Source organism: Pecten maximus, chromosome 17 (assembly GCF_902652985.1).
Source record: "Pecten maximus chromosome 17, xPecMax1.1, whole genome shotgun sequence".
NCBI classification, from domain to species: Eukaryota; Metazoa; Mollusca; class Bivalvia; order Pectinida; family Pectinidae; genus Pecten; species Pecten maximus.
In genome coordinates this window covers 4,088,139-4,112,733 of record NC_047031.1, presented here as the reverse complement: position 1 = coordinate 4,112,733, position 24,595 = coordinate 4,088,139, and the positions used below count along the sequence as shown (strand labels likewise).

The following is a 24,595-nucleotide window of genomic DNA, read 5'->3' as shown; positions in this document are numbered from 1 at the left end:
AATGAAATGAAGTTGACTTTTGGCAAAACCCCATAGGGATGCTACCACACACATGTGAGTGTTATGAAACAGACTATACCATTGCATATTTATATAGTTTAATGAAACGGTCTATCCTAGTTTACTATATGAATACGTAGAACTGTGAAACAGACTATAACGTTTATGTCAGACATATAGAAGGTGTGAAATAGACTAAAGATAAAACCGCGCGAAAGTGAGCGTGCAAGAGACTTCCAGCAGGGAATTGGTTGCGTCGTGGACTCTAAATGGGGAACAGTTGTGAGGGTGGCCCTGATATAAAGGCCATGGACCCCGATATGCAAGGTAAGCGTTTTGGGTTTTGCCATTTAGGTTGTCGTCTCTCTGACTTGTTTCTGACGCGTTTTGGTAGTGTGCAAGTGTTTGGGATAATTTCAATGCTTACACCGGGCCCTGTGCTGGGCTGGATGGCTGTTACAGCGTTGGTTTTCGCATTATACAATTGCCGGGCTGATTGGTTGATACGGTGATGTCTAGGAACTTTGTCTCCGGGAAGGGGAGGTAACTCGTGCAACCTGTTGCATACGTGTATCCGTAGGGAAGCTGTGACGTAATTTTTGTCTATACTTGGCTGGGTAGCTGCCACTATTGTTAAATTGACCCATTTGGGCTCCACCCCTCAGCCCTCTGGGGGGTAAACCCCAAAATTTGCAAAATTTTGAATCCTAACCCCATGACCATGCTACCATACAAATGTGAGTGATATTCATTGCTTAGATTCAGAGAAGAAGATGTTTACATTTTATATCAATTTAACCAAATTGACTCCTTTTGGCCCGGCCTCTCAGCCCCGATTGGGTTGGCTATGTCATTTGTACAATTTTGAATCCTTAATCCAAGAGAATGCTACCATTCAAATATTAGAGATATCAATTGTTTAGTTTCAGATAAAAAGTTCTTTATATCAATTCTGCCAAAATGAACCCTTTTGACCCCGCCTCTTAGCTCCCCGGGGATCAGCCTGTCATATGTACAATTTTGAATCCCTACCCCAGGGGCTTGCTACTAGGCAAATATTAGCGATATCCATTGCTTAGTTTCGGAAAAAAAGTTGTTTATATTAATTTAGCCAAATTGACCCCTTTTGGCCCCGCCCCTCCGTCCCAAGGGAGGTCGACCACACCATTTGTACAATTTTGAATCGAAGGGATGCTCACAGTAAAATATGAGTAATATCTTTCCCCAGACTTCAGAGGAAAAGTTGTTCATATAAATTTAGCCAAATTGACTCCTCTTGGCCCCGCCCCGCAGACCCTCGTGGGGTCAGCCTCACCATTTGTACAATTTTGAATTCCCACCCTATAGTGATACTACCAGGCAAATATGAACAATATTCACAGCTGGTTTTCAGAGAAGAAGTCGTTTATATCAATATAGTCAAATTGACCACATTTAGCACTGGTCCTCAGGCCCCTGAGGGTCAGCCCCATTATCTGTACAATTTGAAATTCCCACCTAATAGTGGTGCTATCAGACAAATATGAGCGATATAATTTGCTCAGTTTCAGAAAAGAAGTAATTTATGTCAATGCAGCCAAATTTATCCCTTTTCGCTTCGCCCCTCAGGCCCCTGGTACGTCAGCCCCATCATTTTGACAATTTTGAATCCCCACCCAAAAATGATGCTACCAGGTAAATATAAGCAATGTGTATTGCTCAGTCTCAAAGAAGAAGTCGTTTATATCAATATAGCCTGATTGACCACATTTGGCCCCGCCCCTCAGGCCCCTGGGGGGTCAGCCCCATAATTGGTACAATTTTAAATCCCCATCTCATAGTGATGCTCCAAGGCAAATATGAGCGATACCCATTGCTCGATTTCAGAGAAGTCGTTTATATCAATATAGCTCTACTGACCCCTTTGGACACCGCTCCTCAGGCCCCTTTGGGGTCAGCCTAACCATTTGTACAATTTTGAGTCCCCACCCAATAGGTATGCCTCTGACCAAATTTGGTCGAATTGCTTTGTGATTATTAAAGAAGAAGTCAATTGTTGATGGACGACGGACGACGAACGCTACGGTATGGGATAAGCTCACCTTTGTATTTCGGACCAGGTGAGCTAATACAAGGGGAAAATGTGATTTCTCTACATAAACTATAGTAAAGTTTACCCCCTCCCCAGGGGAAAACGTATGACCCAAGGGTCATGAAATTCATAATTTAAGTAGTGCACATTAAAACCATTCAATCTATAAAGAGTATTTGATTCTACCTAATTTCAGTCTTGAAATTTCAATAAAAATAACCCTTTTTAAGCCTCGACCCTCAGAACCCTAGGGAGGGGGGGGATATAATTTACAATTTTGGTTGACCTTTAGCAATAGATGCTTCCTACCACATTGCAATGAATTAGGTTTAGGGGTTTTGGAGAAGTCAAAATATAAATTGTTTACGGACGCACGACAGACGACGGCTGTCGCACGACGACGGACAAAATGAGATTAGAATAGGTCACTTGATTCAGGTGACCTCAAATTGTTTAAAATGTTAACAGGAGCCCCTTTTGCGTTAATTGATACATGAGTTCTGAAATACATAATGACAGTTGATGTTTTGTTTGCTTTTGAATTAAGAATCTAACACATGACCAATATTACCTTGAAGTAAGGTCAAACTCATTTTCGGTTTGTTGTCGAATCATGCTACCGTTTCAATATCATGACCATCGGATTTTTGGTTCAGTACATTTGACCTCTGTGATCTTAAATGTACATAAATGTCATTCATTCAAACACATTTGATAGCCCTTCATCCCAGTGTGATAATTGATCAATATCATGACTGATCCTTCTTGAAAACGAGAAGTCAGTTTGATATCTTAACATAATTGACCCCAGTGATCTTGAAAACAGGTCAAAGTAATTGATTTCAAAACACTTAATTCACTTAAAGCCCTTAATTCAAGGATGTTACTAGATCAATACCATGACCTTGGGCCTTTTGGTTTTCTGAGAAAAATTCAAAAATGTAAATTGTTTACGAAGGATGCCCGAGAAAAGACGGTCACAATACGTTACTTTTGACTTTGTATCAGGCGACCCATCTTCGCTAGCCAATGCTTCTAATTACGTTATACTACACGAACCCTTGGAGGATATAGTCGTGTTCAAACCGTCGCGCCCTGGAATCCCTGGGCAACCAATCAAATCGCGTTTTACATTCAGGCTTGGTTTCGCATTAAACAAAAACTGCGGCACCCAGCACAGAACTACATTGTCGACAATGTCATGGCATTTTACCTAAGAGACGTACAATCATTGGGGAAACATTCACAGTGTTTGATCAATTTATACAAGTCATTGATCACACATCTCATCGAAATTGACACAAGCCTTCATGTGTGTCTGTAAACATCACCGATGAAGTACATTGGTAACGCTCATTTTGATTGGTCGAAAAATTCATGAATATAGGGAGGTAATTTCGAATCTCCGCTAGAGGGCCAGAACTTACGACTGTATCCGCCAAGGGTTCGTGTAGTGTAACGTAATCAGAAGCCTTGGCTAGCGAAGATGCAGGCGACCTAAAATCGATTTTTTTTCTTCAAACAATGAGGATTTATATAGACTTTGGGTTAAAGTTTGTCATTCCATTAGCAGTAAAAGACTATTCAAGCATCTGTAAAATTTCCCCTATTTTGCCAAACTCCAAGGACCCTCGAGGCCAGAACTATTATCTATACGAAGCTGGTTTCACTCCACTAAAAGATACTTCAAACCAAATAGGACCAACTCCTTTGTAAACAAGATGTAGAACTTTAAAGAATTTGTGAAAATATTTCCTATTTATTGTGAGTCCCATTAAACAAGCCTATGAAATACATAATATGGAATTTGCTGAAAGAAATTTGGGTATTCGAATGAATGCACTTTGTATTAGAACTTACAGGTCTTTGGACAGGATTCTCTCTAAACAGTATAGGACGGACATCCTGCAACATCGTGGCCTTGTCTGGAATGAAATAAAGTAAAGTTTTATACCAAGATTGACATCTCACCTCTAAGTAACAAGAGACACGCGGCCTTTAATAATAACTAGAAATTATATGCGATATATTTTAGTTGCTTTAAAACATTTTGGCCTCAACTATCAGCCACTGGCGGTCAGTCAGAACACAAAATTGCATACGATCAAATAGCAATCCATTACTACTAAATCTAACGAATTTTAAATTATGTCTAATGGCAATTCAGTAACTGATGCTTGAATATGTTATCTACCTAGTATATTCTGTAGTAAACCTTAGGACACTACACTTCAAGTGTTCGCTAGAGATTTTTTCTGGTTAAACATGTAGCTGCAGCAGTTTTAACATAATCTTTTCAAGACTCTAGTCGAAATATCAAGCATATATAAAATGTATGTAGATGAGCAACTGATATACAATATACAGGGAATGTTGAAAATAATTTGTGCATATGTATCTTGAAGTTGCTTAGAAAATAGTTAGAAACTTAAATTTACCTATGTCATTGTCATCTTTTTGTTTCTGAAGTAGCTCCAGGATTGGTTGTATATCAGCTGGGGGTTCACTCTTTAGGATCCTTTGCATGCTGTCTAGTTGCTCAGCTTGTTCTGATTCATCTAGTTGTTTGAAGGATAGTGTTTTCTGAAAAAAGAAATCCATGGTCACTAAAGGACATCAAGCTATATCGCCATGAGCAGTATGGCCAATGCAAAGTGGTATGCACCGGGAACAGTTTGCAATTATTTGGGAATTTGGATTGCATTACAAAAAGCATGCCAATTTCAAACAAACCCCTGCTGCATGGTTGGACTGGAGATGGAGGTAATTCAAAAGTAAGAGCCATAGTTGCTATCTTGAATTTTGAATCGCCAAGAAACAAAATACTGGTTCATACATATCACAAGATCATTCATGACAAGTTTCAGCTAAATGGAGGGATGCAGATATAGGCCCTTTTGTCAAGATGATATCTTTATGAAATGTTGGTGGTGTTCAGAAAAAAAAAACATGGCTTCTGCAAGGGTTCTGACTAGGCTAAAAATAACACTTTACCGTCTTCCATTCTTAACATTCCCACCAAACAACACAACACTTGGTCAGGATTCTCGTAGGATTGTTTGACAGAACTCAAGAAAAAGCTTGAACTATTAACAAGAGTCTTTTTAAAGTTTTTAAAATAAGAATTTTACACATGACCAGTGTGACAATGAAGTACAGATCAGGGTCATATGATTGAACAAACTTTTTGAATTTTTATTAAACTATACTACTGCCCTAATATCATGACCTCTCTGACCTTAAAGTACATCAAATTCATTCATTTTCACACCTTTGATAGCCCTTTATCGAAGCATCCCAGAGGGATATTGACGCTAATCATTGAATGATCTTTATAGGTTTAATGTCAGATTGGTCTTCTCTCTATTTTTCCTTCCCCTTATTCACCTGTGTAAATTGAGAAACTTCCAGTACTTTTCAAACAAGATGAACCTATATAGGGAACAACCAACCAATTGAAAAATTATATTTTTGAAACAGCCCCTGTGTATAGAACGTTGAACTTTTGTTATAAACCATAATCGTCATATTCAATTCAAGAATTTGAATGAAATCATCCAAAACGTTAACACTAAGGTCTATGGGAAAACAATTGGTTGGTTGGTCTCTACATATAGCTACCGCATATGACATTTTGTGCCATCTAGCGTCCCTGGAAACCAGATGATGGGACCGACTAGCACATTTTCGGACGGGATTCTCATCTTGGAGGCATTGTAGCAGAATTTAGAGAGAAATTGAGATTCAGGGGGGATTGATGATGAAAATATGACACATGTAGTGTTACAAGGAGGACCATAGACCGGACAGATACGGACATACATTCTATATTTCAATTGTAACGGTATATATCGTGGCTCGGGGTACGGTGGTATGTTGGCTGTACTGCTGGCACTACCCCGGTTCAATGTGTGGGTGTGTGTCTGGTTGTTCTGTTGTCACTACCCCGATTCGGTATTCGGTGATATGTTTGGTTGTTCTGTTGCCAATACCCATGTTCAGTGTTTGGTGATATAACTGGTTATTTTTTGTTGTCACTTGCCCGGTTTCGTGTTCTGTGTCTGTGTTTCGACTCTTTTATCTAAATAATGGCTCCACTCCTATTTTTTTTTCTCGTCTGACCTTTTTTTCTTCATTTATTACAAAAAGACCAGAAATTAGGGGGTGGATGAGATAACATTGAGTTATCTCCCCCTGATCTTTATTCTATATCTTATTTGTTTATATTTCTGAGTAGCACGATTTCTATACTTGGCTATTAACCAAAAGCCATCACTTTAAATTCAAAGCTTATCAAGATATTAAAATTTACATTTCAAAATTAACTCAATTTTAATGTGGTTTTCTCTTAAGAATTTCATATCCAGTACCAATAGAAGAATCAACCTACCAGCCTAAGACTTGCAGTCAGGCACTGCATATTTTGATAGCATATCCTATGGTTCTATCCTGTTCCAGAAAAGTTATCTTTGAAAAATGTGAAAGATGCTACATGAAATTTTAGTCTGTGTGTTGGCCATGTTGTTTTCCTACTTGTTCCCAAAAAATATCTATAACAAGGGACCCATGACAACTGACAAATTCAATTTCAGAAAGATCCCCCAGTACTTTGTGAGAAATAACAAACTTCAAGGGTTAACATCGAAGATGGCTGCCTGTCGGCAATGGTAATTGTTTTCTGATCAATCCAAAAATGCAATGTGCACGACTTTGGATCAAGAGCAACCTACATATGAAATTTGAGAAAGATCCCTTCCGTACTTGCTAAGAAATAGCGAAACAAATTTCAATTGTCAAAAACCAAGATGAATGCATGTCGGCCATGTTATTTTCCGTCTGGTCCCAAACTGTAATATGTATAACTAGGGAACAAGAGCTACCTACTTATCAAATTGCAGAAAGACCCCTTCAGTGTTTTCTGATAAATAGCGGAAACAACTTGGCTGCCTCGCATCAATGTTAATGTTTGGTGCCATTCTGTTGATCATTAGTGTATTCATGTAAAATGTACATTGTTGTACTTTGTTGAAACTTCAAAATTCCGATGACGTTACATTGTTGAAAGGTTCCACGTTGTGTCTGCACCGCCTGACACAAAGGCTACCTTTTTCATTTTGCAGTGTTTTTGTTGGTTTTCGATGTTTGAATTAATGAGATATAGTACAACATCAAATGATGTTAGTTACGGATATAGTTGAATGATAACGGCAAATTAAGCTTTAGACTTCTACTTTCACTTTGTCACCGCATTCCTGATCGAAGCCTGGATCGACTGCCATGACAACGATGAGATGAAGGCCATGGCTTTGGCTATTAAAGCTACAAAATTGTAGGTTTAACTAAACACGTTTATTAACGAACATTATGTCTGTTAAAATTATCTGCAAATAATGTATCTAAATAATTATGATTCGTGTAGTGATGTTTGCTCGTTTCCATGCTGCCTTTCATCACTGAAACACTGAAGAGTTCCAATATCGGGACATGAACATTAGTATTGATCGTAGTTTGTTCCAAAAGTGGAACCTTGTATCAAACTTCAAAAATATATGAAATGAGACTTTCTGAATAGGAAATTAACTTATTCACTTATATCCTGCTGTGAACCTGGATGATTTCCGTGAAAAATAGGGAAGGGTTTGATTATTAAGCCAAAATGCCATAGTCGGGCCATTCCCTGACAATAAATCAAAGTTTTTGAAGGAAACCATTAAAATCAATAAGATTCAAAGGACTTTTCAGATGAATACCGATATACCATTTCCATTGATTCAAGACGCTTCTTTGAAAGAATTGATTTAGAGGTTGCACTTTGCGAAAATCTACAACGGTGTTAATGTTACCGTATTTATCAGTCACGTGACCTAATTGAATATGTCACTGACCTGAGAGGGCTGTCGTTATAAAGAGGACAATTTGCACTTTCATTTTAAAAGCTTATTGAGCACGTACAACATTGTGAAAAGGGAAATAAAGACAAGGACAAAATAGTGTCAAAGTTTAGGTCCTTATCAAATGGAGGACAACATTAACAGTGGTGCGCTGTCGGCCCTGTTGTTTTCCGACTGTTTCGAAGGGACCAAGGGCAACCTGCATCTGAAATTTAATAATGATCCCTTATGTACTTTATGAGAAATAGCGATAACAAACTTCAAATGTCAGAATCTAAGATGGCTGCATGTCGGATATGTTGTTTTTCGAATGTTTCGAGGGGACTAAGGGCAACCTTTATCTGAAATTTAAGAATGATCCCTTCAGTACTTACTTTGAAATAGCAATAACAATCTTAAATTGTCAAAATCTAAGATGGCTGCCTGTCGGCCATGTTGTTTTTTGACTGGTCCCAAAATGAAATATGCATAAAAGGTACCAAAGGGAACTTACATATGAAATTTGAAAAAGATCCCCATGTAGTACTTTTCTTAGAAATAGCAATAACAATAATTGTTTAAGGACGGACGGCCAAGGTCGACTTCGGACTAGTGGGGTACAGTGTTTTATGGGGTGTACGTCATATGTGACCTTTTTTGAGATCACATATGACAGGTTTGACTATGAACTATGGATTATCATGACCTTTTTGTTGTCATTGCACCTTTACATTTCCTACACAACTGAAATATATATATCAGTATAGCACTCATTTGTAAGCTTTTGTTTATATATAAACCTGAAAATATCCCCAAATAGTCATCAGGGGTCTTAGTCCGAGATCCAACTTTGTCAATAACCTTTGAACTAACCTTGAAATTTTACATTTCAGCAAACTAGCCTTGACTTTGTTTTAATTTCAACACACTCATTTTTTTAATGACGCAACAATATGTCCATCGGTGCAAAACCCCCCAAAATCTTGATAATTCAAACCAACTTAGCTTCGTAATGTCATATTAAAACAAAATCTCCCTTAGTGAAGAACCCCAAAACTTCACTTTCACCTACCTTCACTTTCACATTTGATCTCGATATTTGACCCATGTATTTGTTTTAACATCTAATCTAATTTGTAATTTAATGTTTACGATTGGGTTAATACAAATATGTAAATGTCAAGTATACATATTTTAAAGTTATCAGACAACTAGTTGATAAACATACAGATGGATGTACGGATATACAGAGTGACAGTGATTCAAGTAGGTCCCCAAACATCCAGGATCCAAAATTAAAACATTACCTTGAGGTTACATTCCCAAATCTTGTAAGACATTTTCCAGGCATCGATTAACATCCTGACTAAAAAGGCGAAATCGTCCTTGTCCTTCTGGTACTCTTCTTGATCTTCCACATGGTTATTTGAATCTCCATAATCAATGAGGACAACTCTGATAATTTCATCAGGGTGCTTTTGAAGACAGACGTTGTCCCCTGTTAACACAAGAGGCTCAGTGGCCTTAATGGTCATCTGACGCTAAATTAAAGACCCTTATACTATTGTAGTCGGCATTCTCTGTAGCGAGAATAGTGGCACCGTTGGTTATGGTGGCCATCTTGGAATTTGAATCAACCCGAAAATAACAATACTTGATCAAGACTATCTCAGGATCATTTCTGGTAAGGTAGAGCTTAAACCCACAGGTAGAATTTAAGAAGACGATCGAAAACAGGTATTGTTTAGGAAAACCATGATTGCGCAATCTTGTTACAAAATAGCTGCCATGGCTGCCATGTCAAAGTTTTTTATAAGACCAAAAATACCAACACTTTGTTGGCTCTCCTTCCTTAATATCCTCACCAATTACCAGCTCAATGGCACCTGTGGAATTGGAGAAAAAGTTTCAAATATGTTTTTCAAGATGGCTACCATGGTGGCCATCTTGGATATCTGACCGACATGACAAATTTCAACACTATCTCAAGATTATTTCAGCTAAATCCCACAATTGGAATTTGATACAACGTTTACGCACCGCGATCGGCGGACAGTGCACGGCGACGGATGAAGCATGATGATTATAGATCATCCTAACCCTTTGGATTAAATGATTCAAAATTAGATTGTGGTTGTAATATGGCATCAAAAACAGTAATTATCCCTTTTCGTCAAGAACAAATGGAAACATGTATGTACAAGTATAGATGTATAATACACCAAAGAAATTACAGGCAAATTAAGTCAGTAGAGCAAAGATATTTGAAATTCTGCTTGAAAAGTTAACTTGCACAACAGATGATGTTGTGATAGTCAAATTTATAGTATTGATGTCCATATCACAGGTCAATGACTATACCTTTAATCTATACCAACTTACCATACAAATCTCCATGTGTGCATTTTTGTTTATGCATAGCGTTGACAACAGCTGATATTTTAATGATTAGGAATCTTGAGAATGGCCAAATGTGGCCAGGATACAGTAAACGAATGTCATTCATTTTGTAATCCATCACATCCCTCAGTGTAATCGCTGTAAAGAGGACAGCAAAACAAAACTCCATGTAAATCATTATGCTTATTAAATTAAATAAATTGTATAACAAATCATTCCAGCATGATGCAAGTCCAATATCGGATATCAGGGCTCATTGGTTATATATGACGTTGTTTAGAGATTTTAGTCTATTAACCTCCTGGGACATGGAGTATAGGTCAAGATTATTCCTATAAGCAAACTTCAATTAGTCGAGCTGAATATCAATCATCATTGAATTTTGATAAAGATTTATTCAAATAAAATCTGTAAATGTAATTGGAATCAAATCACATTTTCAAAAGGCATTGATCAATTTAAAAAGTAATAGGTGATTCCTCTTTTTTAATTAACAACGAGAGGGATATTTACGACCACGTTTTAATGATCTTTATCGGTTCTATGTCAGATTTATATTCTCTTTAATGTTCTCCTTTTTTTCTTTTCCTCTTAATAATCTGATAACAAGATCAAGTGGAATCTACATGTAGTTTTGAGAAATATCCCTCTGGTACTTTTCAAGAAATACAGATGGCAAACTTTAATTATCAAATCAAATATGGATGTTTGTCGGCCATTTTCTTTTCCAGATGAAAAATGAACAAAAACAAATTAAATGGCACAACTACGTACATGTACATAAGGAAACCTTTACATGACGTTTGAGAAACATACCACCAGTTTTTTTTTCAAGAAACAGCTTAACAAAACTTCAATATCAATATCCTAGATTGCCACCTGTTGGCCATTTTTGTTTCCTGACCAAAAGTCTAAACTGAATTGGTCCAACCAGAGACGGAGGGGAGTCAACACATAAATGATTTCTCCAGTACTTTTCAAGAAATAGCAAAAACAAGATTGTTAACGGACAACAGACAGACCATGGACGCTGGACAATTTGAAATGCCCACAACCGGATGATGGTAGGCTAAACATGTAACAATTTTGAAAATTGTTTACTACAAACAATTCTAACAATGCAATCATTTGTTGCGGAAGCTCAACGGCGGCAGCAATCACACCATGCATTCCTTTTTTATGTATGTATGTATAAGCATGTCATTTTGAAATGTTATGCCATATAATATCACTCCTACACCTCTAACGGATGTATAAACCAAATAAGAAGGGTGTGGACTTACAATCTTTCCAAAACTAACCCCAACAATTTTTAAAGTGAGTTTTGTTGCCAAAAAGCCACAAAATGGTAAAATGCAAAAAAAAATCACATTTTTTCTGCATGATTTTGCCATAACATCACTCCTAGACCTCTAAGAAATGTATACACCAAATAAGAAGGGCATGAGGTGTATACATTTGAACTTACAAGCTTTCCAAAAACTTGGGTGGGACGCCGACGCCCGGGTGACAGCATTAGCTCATGGTTATTCATAACCGGTGAGCTAAACATTGTTGACTCATCGTTATGTAGATTTTGTATTGATGCACCACTTACCATTTTCAATCGGCTCCATATGGATTCGGACAACGTTATCTCTGAGACTGAAGACGTAGGGCTCCGGAGCAGGGATGGCCTTTTGTAGATCTAATGCCACTATTATTTCCTCCTTTCTGAATTTGGATACATCCATCTGAAATAAGAAAAAGGCGAAGATCAATTATATGATGAAACTGCAATGCACTACAGTGAAACTTTGTTTTCTCACATACTTCATACTTCATAATCCTGCGGTTGCTAGGGAAAAGATAAATCGATCTCACACACGGGGAAAGACACACGTTATATGCCTCTGCTCACAATAACGTAATGTCATCATTTTATGTTGAGTAACTATGTCAGAAATAATGACGTCATTAATTTTGACCCTTATTACAAAGAACATTGTAGATGGTGCAATGAAAAAAAAATCATAAATCTTTCTTTTGATTGCAAGTATGGGAGAAAAATAATCAAACATTGGTGTGTTCCGTGAACAAGGGCATCTGAACCCGTGTGTTAGAGTTTGGCTAGCCAGCACTCGTCTTTTAATAACTTTTCAATTGGTCGTATATACAGTACTGTATGACTGACAGACAGATGGACACAATGAATATTATGAGGCGCTTGTGTGGGTGCCTAATAATGATGTTCAGTAAAAATCACAAACAATACGGTTTACAGGATAAACAGTCCAGTTAGTGTGACAATAAAGGGACATAACTCAGACTCACCTGCTTAACAACTTGTAAACTCCTTGTCATTTTGTCTTTCACCGTAAAGACATCATCTGCGGTTGAGCCTTTTTCAAAAGTACCTGCTCTCTCGAAATCCCTGCCTTCCTTGTACATATTGTCTTTGCCAACGTGAATCTGAAACACGAAGTCTATAGGTATTAACCTCCACCTGATCTGGATTACTCTACACCTAAAACAAGACACCTTTATAGATTTGGTCTTGTTTTCTTTTTTTACTTTTTACTAATTTAATTTAATATTCAGACATGTTTCGTTATGTTGTTGTTTCTAGTTGTATTCTTCTATTTAATCCATTAAGCTCAGATTAATTATCCAAGACAACTCCATGCGTACCTTTGGACTACCTAGATTGAAACAGATACGCACTCCTGTAAAGCATGTGTTTCTCTCCGCCAACGCCATTAAGTCGAAAACGGGCGAAATACATTGTTGACTATCCTTGATCTCAGCATGAAATGTTACAGTTGCGGTATTGGAAACAACATCAGAAGGCAAAGGTCTACAAAGGGAATGACATACATTTACATACATGGTTGTGATTAAATATGTATCTCTGTTGAGTTATATCTGTTTCTAAATCAATTATATGTCCCAAGGAAAAAAAGTTTACTAACGATATGTTATTTGTACTTGAGAGGATTGTCCTTAAGCCTGGAATTATAACTATGCTTGTGACATTCATGATAGTTCGGGCCCAACTTCCATGCATTATGAATCAGTTTTGGAAAAAGTAAATTATTATCTTAAAAGTTTACCAAACACTTATAGTAAAAAAGCATTTAAGGGCACAGAAAAGCACAACAACATACTTATATTGATATTCACATTGCGGTGGAGAAACTCTAAATATCTCAGCTGAAACAAAAAAAAAAAAATATCAATTTTCAGAAACATGAAAATCTCATGTCATACAAATTAATAACACTACCATATTAAATACTTTTAGAGACATCCACATAATTCTCAGACTGCAAAACAGGTCGAATTAAATGTTCGTTTTCACGTATATAAAACTGTACTTGCAATCATATTTAAAAAAAAAAATCTTATTTTAAATATAAAAATATTCTGTGCATACTGGGGAGTCTCGTATATGGTCAGTTACATACCTTTCTGATTGTTTAGCGGGATGACATCTCTTTGACTGCCAGGGCGCAATATCCTGTCCTTTAAGTTATTGTCTTCTGAAAAATATGCATTATTGTCTGTTTAAACCCATGACAATCTATTCAATACGTAACTGTTCCAAATTCTATAATTGAGTTTATTTTCAATCTAGTGCTCTTTTAAAAGGCTGAGAATACTTAAGATCATGTCTTGTGATCAGCTGCACCTTTATGACTAAATAGCTTTCTGTGTATTTTGTTTCCAAATTATGTAAGAAACAAATTTGAAGTTAGGTTAGACATATACCTTGATGAGTACGAACAGTTCCTCTATGATTCTCATGACTGGAAGGCGACAGCCTCCCATGGCTTATGTCATCATTATACTCAGAGTTCTCTGGGGGAAAAATAATTAAAATAATAACAATACATATCTCTAACATACATGTAAATGTATATCTACAAAATCATTTGATTAATCTAGTAACTAGAAAAAGTACACAGCTCAGGCCTCTCTCTCTCTCTCTCTCTCTCTCTCTCCCTCTCTCTCTCTTCTGATTTCTAAACCTTCATTTTCAAAAAAATGTAATCTAGTAGGCATGCAAACAGTATACATTATAACTTATAATCTAGTACACATGTGTAAAGTATACATTATAAGTAAACAAACTTGTACATATGTGCAGTGTATACGAAGCTGCGTTTAGTATTCATCAGGGTTAGGTTTATGATATGTATATATTTCAAGTTTCAAGTTTCAGAAAAATTAACTACGGAAAAAATACAATGGAAATAAATTGACAGGAGGGACGTAGGAGATGGCAACATGGCAGGTATTAATGGCTATAAAACTGAAACAGTCTGACTGTTATTTCTGTCTTTTTTCTTTCTTTTTTTCAGAGAGACAAGCAACCTTCTCACCTTACCTGTGTGGGTAGTGTCCAAATGTCCGTTTAAAACAGCTATATCACTGTCGTTGTCGTATGAATTATCTTGTGTTTTCTCGCTCATTGATATTGTTTTGTTCGGGTATTTCCCCAAAGGGGATTCCCTTTTAAGAAACCAAAGGGGAATCCCCTTTAAAAAGCCAAAGGGGATTTTCCATTAAAAAGCCAAAGGGGATTTTCCATTAAATACCCGAAGAAGATTCCCTTCAGGACATAAGAAGTTAATAATCAAGCACACGTGTGTTCAGTATACACTAGAAGTTATAATATAGTACACGTGTGTACCGTTTACATATAAAGTTATAATCTAGTACACGTGTGTACAGTATACATTAGAAGTTATAATATAATATATCACACGTGTGTTTAGTATACATTGAAAGTTATAATATAGTACATGTGTGGACTGTATACATTATAAGTTCATACTATAGTATATGTGTGCACAGTATATATTAGAAGTTATAATCTAGCACACGTGTGTTTGGTATGTATTAGAAGTAATAATATAGAACACGTGTGTTTAGTATACAGTAGAAGTTATAATCTAGCACACGTGTGTACTGTATACATTAGAAGTTAAAATCCAGTACATGTTTGTACAGTATAGATTAGAAGTTTACATTCTAGTAAACATGTTCAGTATACATGAGAAGTTAATGATCTAGCACATGTGTCTACTGTATACATTTGAAGTAAATAATCAGTGTACATAAGAAGTTAATAAGCTAGCACACCTGTCTACTGTATACACTGAAATATATAATCTGGTACACGTGTGTACAGTGTAGATTAGAAGTTCAGTATACATTATAAATTAATAGTCTAGTACAAGTGTGTTCAGTATACATTATCATTTAATAATCTAGTACACGTGTGTTCAGTATATATTAGAAGTTAATAATCTAGTACACGAGTGTTCAGTATACATTAGAAGTTATAATCTAGTACATATGTGTATTGTATACATTAGAAGTCTCTCATCGTCTTACCTGTTTGGGTAGTGACCAAAGGTCTGTTTAGAACAGATTTCTCACTATCGGGTACCGCTAAGTTTTTGTATGAACTATTCTGTGTATTATCTCCCATTAGTCTGAGCTGGCTTGGGGATTTCCCGTATATATATATGTGTACCCAAAGGGGATTCCCCTTACTGACTCGCATTACCTAATCAGCCAATCACTACCAGCTACTGTTTCGCATAAATCAAGTTCCTAACGAAACTGCTTTTTCTTGGCTTGGTAGAAGTTTTCTTGGGTAATTCACATATTGAATAGGTACATATCTCATATATTGTCATGTTGGATAGAGTGTACCCATGTTAGTTAGCTAGTTATGTCAGAAACAAAAACCTCACATGGCGTTTTACGCTCGCGTAGTAATCTGCCAGTTAGCCCAGCATATGACCTATACATCGTTTAATCTATACAACGTTTGTACAAATATAGGGACCGCTTCAACTATGCGCATGTAATTAGTTTCATTATAGACGTACATGATTTATAAACAAACACATTGCGTAATGTATTGTGTGTAGAGTGTGTGTCGAAAAGATAGTATCTTAAATATTTGATTCTACTAAAATATTGGTAAGATATCTGTTTACCAATAACAGTATACTTTTCATGGTGAATCTTTTTTGGACATTTTGGATTTCTTTGCTGTCTAATTTCACTTTGAAAACTTGTTATATTTTAAATGTATTTGATAACATCTCGACAAGTTGTCTTTCTTTTAAATTAATAAGTACAGTTCCATTTTCCTCATTGCTATCGGATTAAATAACGCAATTTGTATAAATATCTATCTTTTAATGCTAATTGAGTTACTTAACTGGTCAGGCCAGGTGTGCTACCTGTCATCCTATTTCTCCCAAAAGTAAAAAAAATAAATACATATATATATCCTCGTTTTATTTATATATAAAATTTACTACCATCTGACAAAATCTCTGAATTCCAAAAACTGAACAAATATGAAGCAAATTTTTGTTTACAGGCCCATTCTCTTTATATTGAGTATGGGCGCTGTATGTCGTTCATATATATAGATGCAAACGAATGTGTACGTATACAATCGGTAAAAAAGATGAGATGTATTTTATACTACTATGTCCAGCTGAAGCAGAGTAAAAAGTTTACACGAGAAAAAAAAAATATAGACATCCCAGTCTTATAAGCTTATAGAACTATCGTCTTGCAGAAAGTGTATGGAATATGTTTGAAATATTTTGCCATGTATGTTTGATGATTAATTTTAATGAAATTTAATATGTTCATGTAATTTCACTTCTCAAAATATAAGTTTAAATAAATTTTTGTATAGTATTGTCACATATCTACCTTTGTTACTAGTATTTACTTGGATTTCGGTATTTTTTTTTTTTTTTTTTTTTTTTTTATTAGTTCCAGACAAACATATACATCAAAACTCTCTTAATTATGTACATGTAATCAATTTTTATGAATACTCCTACATTTTTGGTGTATTTTAAATCTATTTATCTACTATTACATTCTTAATTATTGGGCAGTATAGTGTATGTAGAACTGAAAACAATCAACCAATAAATATATTGCCTGGAGCTAATTGAAAAATGGGATTGGGGGATAGTTTGGATAAAAAGTAGAAGCTGATTTTGAAAAGGAAATACAAAGATAAGAGAGAAAGGAAAACAAAAGGAAGAAGAGAAGAGGGAACGAGATTTCCGACGAAAGCAAAGGCAATTTCTGAAAGGGTGACAAAAAAATAACTGACTATTGCTAATAAAAACATTTAATGGAAAAGAAACGAGTCCAACAAAAACACAAGCAAATTGAAAAAATATAAAAATTAATTACGTTGGTAGATTGAAATCTATTTCATAATGAAAGACACTACCTTAATGTAATGGTTATAATTATATTTATTTTCTAAAAGCTGAATGGTAAGCACTGAAATCCTCAATAAAAGTAGCTTCCTTGTCACATTTTTTTGCTAAGTATCTCTCGATGTTATATGAAGTTTTAAGGTTACTAATTAGAGTGGGTAAATACAGAGCTTTACCTAAACACTTTTGACAATAAATATAGTGCTTCATATTTAGTATTATAATATTTTCTGCTCTGTTATTTTGGTGTGGGTTTTGTGCTATTTTACCAAAAATGAAATCTTTTTTACATACATTAAATGTCTCATTACAAGTAGCTTGCAACCAAATTTGGAAAGCCATAATTAAATTTTGGACTTTATTACATTCCCAAAGTACATGCTGTATTGTTTCTTTTTCTATGAAGCAGAAATTACACAAATCAGACTGAACAAAATGAATCTTTTTCAAATAATTGTTTGTAGCTAAGACATGATGATTAGTTCTAAATTGCATCCATTGTAGTTTTGAATTTTTATTTGTGTCAAAAGGCAATCTGTATATTTTTTTCCATTCCTCAATAGGTATATTTCCAAATATGGTGTCCCACTTTGCTTGGCCTGTAGGCAATACATTATTTTTATTCAATACATTGTACATATCTCTTGTACCTTTTTTACTTTTAATAACAATATCAATATACAGTGGTATCAATGGTAATGTAAGTTTTTTTTCAAAATTCCATCCTAATCGTTTGACTGCCAATTTAATACCATTATAATCAAGGAAGTTAGTATTTAAATTAAAAGCTTCATTAAATTCATTCTGTTGAAGAAAGCTGCCATCTTCTTTAAGTAAATCATTTATAAAAATCACACCTTTATCAAACCATTGCTTATAATATACAGTATTATTACCTATTTTTATTAAATCATTATACCAAATTGGTAGAGATAATATTTGTTCTGGCATAAATATTTCAATTTTCCCTCTTAATATATTCCACGCATTAAAAACATCAATCCAAAATTTGTTATGAAGTACATTTTTGATATTATATTCAATATATCTATTTCCTAACGTTAAAAACTTATTTCTATTAATTTTTGTAAAAAGAAGTGTCTGCCAATTTGAACTTTTAAGACAAATATTTCTAATCCATGTTGATTTTAAGGCCATTTCAAAATGTTGGATATTAACCATTTTCAAGCCACCTTCTTCATAACATTTCACAATAATATCTCCTTTGACCTTTGCTATTGGACTTCCCCATAGGTATTCATTGAACATATTTTGAATCTCTTTCATAGTAGATTGGTTAGGTGATGGTAATCCTATAAATAAGTGTGTAAGTATTGGTAGTAGCAGTGTTTTTATTACGGTTACTCTACCTATCGGAGTTATTTTACTCCCTATCCATATAACTTGTGTTTTTGTGTAGTTTAATTTGAGTCCCGATATTTCCCAGAAGTAATTAAGTTCTTTTAAAGCATACCTAAGTGATGTTTCAGTACCATCTAGAATAAGAGAAGTGTCATCAGCGAATTGTGATATAAGATGTTCTGTTGTGTCAATTTTTATGCCTTTTATGTGTGTATTTGCTCTTAATTTAATTGCTAATATTTCTGCACAGAGAAGAAAAATATAGGGTGATAATGGATCTCCTTGTCTACAGCCTCTTTCTAGTTTAATGGGTTTAGATAAATTTCCACCTTGGTTTACAAAAGAAGAAATATTATTTGTAAAAGTTTTTATCCAATGTTTAATTGAGTCCCCAAAGTTAAAAAATTCTAAAACTTGATTTATAAATGTCCATGAAACAGAATCAAAAGCTTTTTCGAAGTCTATTAAAAGAAGCATGCCTGGTATATGTTGTTCTTCTGTATAATCCATTACATCATAAATTAATCTAGTATTATCAGCTATATATCTGCCCGGAATGAAACCTGTTTGATCACTATGTATAAGTTTATCTAGAACTGATTTAAGTCTTTTTGTGATGCATCCTGAAGCTATTTTATATATAACATTTAAAAGAGAAATGGGTCTCCAATTATTTAAAAACTGACGGGGTTTATCTCCCTTTGGTATACAAATAATGATTCCTTGTTTTTGAGTTACAGATAATTCACCTGTTTCATATCCCCGATTTACTGATCGAATAATAAATGAATTAAGATTTTTCCAAAAAAATTTAAAAAATTCAACAGTGAAACCATCTGACCCAGGACTTTTATCATTTTTCATACTTTTTAATACATCTGTTGCTTCCTTATAATTAATATTACCTTCTAAATTATTTTTTTCATCGACTGTTAATTTAGGGATATCAGTAAGTGAGAGATCATTAATCCATGAGTAATTAGAGGGTTTATCATTATTTCTATAGAGTCTATCATAGTACTTTCTGGTTTCTTCTAAAATTTCCTCCTGCTTCGTAATAATTCCCATCTCTGTTTCTATCCTTGGTATTATTTTTTCTGTGAAATTTCTTTTTTCCAAACTACAAAAATATTTTGATGGTTTTTCCCCTTCTTCTATCCATTTTACCTTTGATCTAAACATATTTCCCTTCAATTTTTTATCTCTACTAACTCTTTTTTACATTGATAAATATCATCATTATTTGTAATTCCCTCCCTTTCTTCTAAGTTCTGAATTTTGGTAATCAACTCTGTTTCTATTTTCGAAGATTGTTTTTTTTTAAAAGAGGCATAAGAAATTGTTTTTCCCCTGATTTCCATCAATAAAGTTTCCAAAAATAACTGGTCATCAATAATAAATTGTATTTCATTTTCATTTATGTTATCCAAGTTATTTATATCATAGATTGGCACTGCATACTGTTTCTTTACATCTTTTATTACTTTCTTGACTGTTTGTACATACTCAATATCGTTTAATAAAGTATTGTTGAAATTCCATAGACTTTTACCCCTTTTGAATTCTTGAAATTTTATTTTTAATGTAATCATGGAGTGGTCGGACTTATAACTTGATTCAACAGTACAATTTAATATATTTGATAGGACATTCCTTGAGGTTAGAAAAAAATCTAGTCTAGCTTGTTTTGTAGGATTTTTTCGTCTCCATGTAAATCTTTTTGTATCTGGGTGAAATTCTCTATACGAATCAACTAAATCACATTCATTTATAATATCAAGTAATTTATCTCTTGCATTTGGATTATTAATATGTTTGTAATTATAAGTGTCTATTAATGGATTTAAAACCAAATTAAAGTCTCCACAAAGAATATTCTTTTCATTGTTAAAATTTAATAATATTTCATCTATTTCTGAATAAAAACTTGGATTATCAGTATTTGGACCATAACAAGTTATTAAAGTAAGTCTGTTCTCTTGTATCGTTAAGTCCAAAACAATAAAATTACCATTTGGATCACATGTAGTATGATGAATAGTGTAAGAAAAATTGTTATTAAATAATATTGCTACCCCTCTGGAGTTTGAGTTATTGTTACTAAATTTACATTCATATCCCCATTCAGTTCTAATCCTATTTTCTAGTTTTGATGTAAAGTGTGTATCCTGCAGACAATATATATTATATTTTTTCTCTCTAATATACATAAAAACATCCTTTCTTTTTTTAAAGTCTCCAAGGCCCTGGCAATTAACTGAAGCAATTGTTAAGTGTTCAGACATTTAAAGATTATTCTGTTATTCTTTATATATATTAAGATATCTACCTAAGTATTGTCAAATAATTTCAAGATTTTACCAGGGTAGCTTGTTAATTGTATTAATACCGATCGCGATACTTTGTCTGAAGAGAAATCTCGAGAGAAATGACGAAGGAATAGAGTACAGATCAAGGAGAAAGGTAAAAAAAGATAGAAAGAAAAGCAGAGAGAGAAGGAAATGTTTTCCATACTGACTGAAAAAAAAGGAAAAAAAGTGAAAGGAAACTAAACAAAATATGAAATATGCCATTGTTCAACATTCTATGGGATTTGGCTATTAAACAGTGAACAATGAAACAATTAAATTTATTATGCTTGAAAAAAAAAAAAAAAATCCTGAATTCTGTTTATGTATAAACCAAAGAATATCAAACAGTATATACTAAGCCTTACAGTAAAGCTATACATGCTACAGTATTTATATTATTTAAGTATATGTGCAATCCTTATACTCTTGTGTTATGCACTGTATGTTAGGCTTAATTCAACTGTATACTCGGAAAAAAATTGATGTAAACAAATTAAAAAATCTGAACTAATAGCTATATATATAGTCATATCTATATATATACAGAAAAGACAAATGAAAAGTCATAAGGGACTTTTACAAAATAGTATATACAATCCAGTTTGTATAGGTATATCATGTTTGAAAACAAATATCCTTAGCTACGTTTGTTACTTTGAAGTGGAAGTGTCTTCTTTTAGTTTTTATTATCAAAACTGAATTTAAATGTAGAATATAATAACATAGAGGAAGTACCCTTTTACACCACTATTCAAATTCACATCTTATAAGGTATGTTAAGAATTGGTGATAACAAAGTGTTTGTCCAGAGTTGTGGACCTACGACTGTTTTCTAAATAATGTATAAATTAAAGTAGCATCCACAAATTTATGAAAGGAAGGAAAAAAGGATGAAGAGAGTTAACTCAGTCTTATTTATTTGAACGATATTAATACATGCCATACAAAAAAGTATGGTAAAGAAAAAAAAAGCAATATACCTGCATATATACCAGTAGTTACATGGTATGCAGAGTGGAAGACATACAATAAGTTTAGAGGAGAATTTTTATGCTTTCAATGAAACTACCTTATGCAGTAAGGGATTTGTCTTTATAACAAGCTATACTATCATACATGTATGATTACAATGTAAAATTAATAGTTACCAGTTTCTCTCACTCATGATCAAGAAGAGTTAGAATAAGCTGTTAAGTATAAAAACTGTACCTATATATATGTATTAATACTTAAAGTCGACAAATCAATGATACAATTTCAACATCTTTCTTGTGTTGTTATTCAGACATGTATAGAAATGAATGTATATATATATATACATGCAAATTTATGTACCTTTACATATTTTAAAACTAATACTGCCCGTTTTTTTCTCAGGAATGTACACTAATTATAAGCTGATTTACTTAAAGACTGGAATATATATTTAGTATATGTTTCTGTTAGTGCAGAATGTATTTCATTGTGAATTATAAAAGAAGATAGCTATGTACATTAATATTATGTACATGTGTACAGGGGCACCATATGAGAAAGGCTATATACTAAAACAACTCCAACATCTCTAGATCTCTAAAAGCTGTTTAAGTGATGCTTACATGAATACATGCAGTCAAATATGGGAATTGATCTGTGTCACTAAAAGTCCCAAATCATGACTTTTTCACAATTATTACGTATATACTTCTACATGAGTTTATGGCTCCTACACATACAATGTATATAAGGTTTATAATTTCACATAAAAACGTGGAAAGCTACAAAAGATGGAGAAAGTACACCATTTTAAATGCATATATATACATGTATATATATATACATGCATTGGTTTTTTTTCATTATGTTACTTGTATTTATATATATGGTGAATTTCAACGGTAAGAATGATAGCTGGGAGACACTTTTTTTTTGTATTGTCAATTTGTCATGCATATAAACAATTGAACATCGACAGAAACTGGAAGGGAAAAAAACATGGAAAAGGAATATATACAGATATATACATGTATACAGTTATTTACACAATCAGGGGTACATTTTCAACATCCAGTTATGTTCAAGAAGGATGAAATTAGAAATATTTACTTTAAATGTATCGCAAAACACTTAGCGATACCGTTCTTATTTATTTGTGCTGCGTGCGTTCTAGTACTAGGCCTATATAACATGTCTTTTTTTTTTTAAAACACCGTCATTTACCAGTCAAGCTTAAACCATATAACGTTAACGTTACCTGAATATATATATAGACTCTAATGTCCGATTCTGTCTTAAAGAAATGGGGATAAAAATAATTCCCCTAGATATATAATTTGAGACTGGTCATTGCTACAACTTGTATTATCTGAGTGGAATTTTGACCTACTTTGAGTGTCTAATCTTTCAAGTTACAAGATTGTGCCTAACAGGGGAGATAATAGCAATTAATATTGATAGGGGAGATAACTTGATTCATGTCAGTACATCTACATTGCAATTCACAAGTACCATGCTATTTCGATTGCAGTTTAACAATTTATATGTACTACAAACACTATTTCAAGAAAAATTAAACCCATACCAGCATCGCATTCCTTTTACACTCTGTCCATGCGAGAAAAAACCTTGCGAAACATACAGCCACAAGGTCCAGTGAAACATACCGGAAGTACATTAGCCTTGTATAATAAACAGACTCAGAGACTGATAAAAATAGAAGTTCCGGACTGCATAATTTCCAGGGCTTCCGCTTTATGATTTTTTTTTTTTTTTTATAAATCAGTTTGATTTTTTTCAGTTAAGTAATGGAAATTTCTCTTAATATTAGTATGACAATAAGATATTCATATAACGAAACTTACAGAAAATGGGTCGACAGCATCTGGATTTCGGTATTAATAGTTGAGAGCGATAATGGTCTTTGGCGTCTAATTAGACCGCCGTGTAAAGAAATCCCGTTTGTCCCTAAAAAAAAATACCTGGATTTTCAGTTTTTGGAGACACCGGATTAAACCTGATACCTAGCTTCTGACTAAGGCTCATTCCCCAAACACTGGTAAAGACAAAGGAAGGCAGTTATGTAGGAAGTTCTTTGAAGTTATGTTATAGTCTGTTTCAATATTGAACACCAACGCAGGTAAAAATACGGTCTACTCATTAGAATCAGATATAGTTTTCTAAATTCAAAGTACTATCGTATATATTGCTTTACTATTAACAATGAAATGACAATATTATAACAATAAATATATGTATTTTCAAAGTACTGTGGTTTACTATATGTTTTACTATAAATAACGGCAA

The 24,595-nt window shown here is 34.0% G+C and overlaps 1 protein-coding gene across 4 annotated transcripts in view; it reads right to left on the bottom strand.

Annotated features, from left to right (window-relative positions):
* Positions 1 to 23,967, bottom strand: part of LOC117315076 — a 30,056-nt gene extending 6,089 nt beyond the window's left edge. Inside the window, exons 1-11 of one of the 4 annotated variants that reach the window (XM_033869218.1) lie at positions 23,874 to 23,967; positions 14,092 to 14,181; positions 13,788 to 13,862; positions 13,488 to 13,533; positions 13,012 to 13,177; positions 12,655 to 12,792; positions 11,939 to 12,074; positions 10,324 to 10,479; positions 9,249 to 9,439; positions 4,510 to 4,654; positions 3,932 to 3,996 (exon numbers count right to left, since the gene is read on the bottom strand). In XM_033869218.1, coding sequence (XP_033725109.1) covers positions 3,932 to 3,996; positions 4,510 to 4,654; positions 9,249 to 9,439; positions 10,324 to 10,479; positions 11,939 to 12,074; positions 12,655 to 12,792; positions 13,012 to 13,080 — 900 coding nt within the window. In that variant the 5' untranslated portion in view covers positions 13,081 to 13,177; positions 13,488 to 13,533; positions 13,788 to 13,862; positions 14,092 to 14,181; positions 23,874 to 23,967. Of the gene's footprint in view, positions 1 to 3,931; positions 3,997 to 4,509; positions 4,655 to 9,248; positions 9,440 to 10,323; positions 10,480 to 11,938; positions 12,075 to 12,654; positions 12,793 to 13,011; positions 13,178 to 13,487; positions 13,534 to 13,787; positions 13,863 to 14,091; positions 14,182 to 14,710; positions 14,845 to 15,723; positions 15,846 to 23,873 lie in introns of those variants that run through there. The other 3 variants (XM_033869216.1, XM_033869215.1, XM_033869217.1) reach the window with 3 other exon arrangements.
* Between the last annotated feature and the right edge of the window lie 628 nt (positions 23,968 to 24,595).